Below are 3008 nucleotides of genomic sequence, written 5' to 3' on the forward strand. Positions count from 1 at the left end.
GGAGAGAGGGAGGGGAGTGCCGGCAGGAAGACGGCAGAGGCCCACCCCCCCTCCCAGGGACGAAGACAATGATGCTGATGCTGGCGGAGGAGGAGGAGAGGGACACTCATTTGCAGGCTTGGAGGAGTTGAGGCGCCGGCCGGGCTCGGGGCGCAGAGAGGCGCACTCACTTGGGCAGACGCTCCCTCCTGCAGGCTGCTGCTGGTGCTGCTTGTGGCGGTCAGCTGCCTCGGAGGAGAAGGGGAGTCGCAGGGCTGGCTCGACATCTGCCTTGCGTGGCCCCCGCCCTCCATTCAAATTGCCCAATCGGGTGCCGCCTGAGCAGCTGGGGCGACAGTGCGCGTGCCCACAGAGAGGGCTCTGAGTGCCACCTCTGGCACCCGTGCCATAGGTTCGCCACCAGGGGCTTAGGTGTTCAGTTGTCTAGGACTAAGACTTGCTCTCTGTGTGTGTATGAGTGAACCTGCTACCTCCTGCTTTTCTTGATTTATATTTCTAAGCAAATGAATATTTAGACTCTATTTTACACCTGCTTTATTTCTGGAAACTTCCCCATTCCCATAGCGAGGTGCTACCACCACAATTCCGAACCTTGGTATACGCAGACAATGTTGCTAATTTAATTTTACCTAGATACATATGTGTGTGCTCTTAACATGCAAGGGGGACACTCGAAGTTTTGGGAGTCACACAGAGGTACCCATTTGGGTAACACTAGCCACATGGAGACATATTTTCTGGTCAAAGGCTACTCAGGCAGTAGCTTTCAAAATGGGAACATGTTTATGCGTTTTAAATTGCCCCTTCAGAATGCTGCTGGCATTATGCAACACCTTCTAACAGAATAGGAGTATTAACCCTTGCTGGAGGAGAGGTCCTTCCTGCCTCCAAAGCAACTCTACTTCTATCAGCCACATATGATTAGGCAGGACAGACTGTTCCAGTTTTATGGGAGGAGAACAAATTTACTTTATGTAATCTACCAACTAATCTAATCCAGAGAGCTAATCCAGAGAGGCCCTTTGCAGTATAAATGCTCCAATCTTTGGTGCAAAATGTTCTCCTATATAGTGTTTTGATTACAAATTATCACAGAGATATCTAGAATGTGGAGAAAGGAAAGAAACCTAGATGGCACTTTTATCTAAACTCAGACTTTGGGCTGGTTAAAGGTAAAGGTTCCCTTGCTCGAAAATCAGTCGAGTCCGACTCTAGGGTTGCGGTGCTCATCTCCGTTTCAAAGCTGAAGAGCCAGTGCTGTCCGAAGACGTTTCCGTGGTCATGTGGCCGGCATGACTAAACACCAAGGGGCACGGAACGCTGTTACCTTCCCACTGAAGTGGTACCTATTTATCTACTTGCAATTTCTTGCTTTCGAACTGCTAGGTTGGCAGGAGCTGGAACTAGAGACGGGAGCTCACTCCATGACAAATTGCCTCCACAGGACTATGTTCTGTATAAGAAACTGAGTGAATCCATTATGTAGTCAGCAGCACATGTGATGAACTTAAATTTTTATTTCAGGGATTTCTGGAAGCAACTTTTGCATCTTTTGTACATCTGATATGACATAGGCTCCATCAGTTTCCTACATGCAATTGATTTATGATAGGGAAGTCGAATTTAGGTCAAGCAGCCCATAGATCAGGGGTGTCAAACATGTAGCCTGGGGGCCGGATCGCCCCCCCGGAGGGCTTCTATCAGCAGGCCCGCAGTGGAACTGGCTGTCTTCTGCTGCTTCTTCCAGTTCTGCTGCTGCTGCTGCATCATCGTAGGTTTGCAGCTTACAGATACACACCTGAACAGCATACTCAAGATTGCAACAGCACAGACATTTTGATGCAATAATTCAGAGCAAGAGGTGTCAGCTATCAGACTGTTAAATAAACAAAATATTGCAAGAGTGCTAATGTTTTAAGCATGTTTTAAGTAAAAAAAAAACCCTTTGTGTTTGTGTCCTTTATAAAGTTTATATCTCCGCTACCAGGCATTACATTTTATGACACACATGGCTCGGCCCAACAAGGTCTCATTTATGTCAGATCCGGCCCTCATAACAAATGAGTTCGACACCCCTGCCATAGATGCTCAGACTTTAACAAGGCATATATAATGAAATTATTGATAGCATTTTTGTTCTGCTTTTGTTTGCAGGTGGCAGCATTAAACAACCATGAAGAGTTGGTTCAATTATTGCTAGAGAAAGGGGCAGACTCTTCGGTTAAAAATGAGGTAATGTCTAACTACTGCTTTTGGGGGGGGGATGCTAGTTTTACAAAAAAAACCTTAAAACAAAAAAAAAACACCACAACCAAATGGAACATGTAATTGTTTTTCCAGTATGGCAAAGGTGCCCTAGAAATGGCTAGAAGTTTAAACAGAATGGTATGTATATATTTTCCTTTAACTAATCTCTAAATACCTAGTGTATTAACATTTGTTCATATCAGTTAACTACTTTTTATTTTATTTTTCTTTAGAATGTGGCTTCGCTGATAGAAGCAAGCAAACTAAAGGAGAGGACTAATCTTCCTACATCCTCGAGTACAGAGTTATGTGATGAAAGTCAATGAAGCCCTCACCTTCTGATCAGGATGGACTGATCAGAAGACGACATTCTGGTTGCTTTCCTGCTTACCTTTTTGACTGTTATAGATTCTTGGATACTTTCATTAAATGTTAGCTCTGCTTCATCTCCAGCATATTCTCTGGAGTTTAAATCTACCTAGGCATCTTACCAGCATTATTTCACAACTCTGTGCCTTTTTGTGTGTGATGTCCCTTTTGCTTTGAGTACAGTGCAGGAGGTTCTTCTAGAGCAAGGAGAAGATGGATGGCAAACTGAGAAGGAATGGATGAGTCCATCCTATAGACTTCCAGGGTGACCTGACTTCCTAGGGCTAATACAAATTAGTTCTTGTACTTAGGTTTTTTCTTATATTTAGGGGAAAGTGAGACAGATCCAGCTTTTTGAAGCTTTAAAATGCTTCCTTCCACACAATCAGGAA

General features: G+C 44.6%; 1 protein-coding gene across 1 annotated transcript in view; it reads left to right on the forward strand.

Moving 5' to 3' along the window:
• The window catches only part of FANK1 (fibronectin type III and ankyrin repeat domains 1), a 40711-nt gene extending 38138 nt beyond the window's left edge, over positions 1 to 2573 (forward strand). Inside the window, exons 9-11 of the mRNA XM_015421686.1 lie at positions 2155 to 2232; positions 2341 to 2385; positions 2481 to 2573. Of these exons, the coding sequence (XP_015277172.1) occupies positions 2155 to 2232; positions 2341 to 2385; positions 2481 to 2573 (216 nt within the window). The remainder of the gene's footprint in view (positions 1 to 2154; positions 2233 to 2340; positions 2386 to 2480) is intronic.
• The last annotated feature ends 435 nt before the right edge of the window (positions 2574 to 3008 follow it).

Source organism: Gekko japonicus, unplaced genomic scaffold (genome assembly GCF_001447785.1).
Source record: "Gekko japonicus isolate JY-2015 unplaced genomic scaffold, Gekko_japonicus_V1.1 scaffold2751, whole genome shotgun sequence".
Lineage (NCBI taxonomy): Eukaryota > Metazoa > Chordata > Lepidosauria > Squamata > Gekkonidae > Gekko > Gekko japonicus.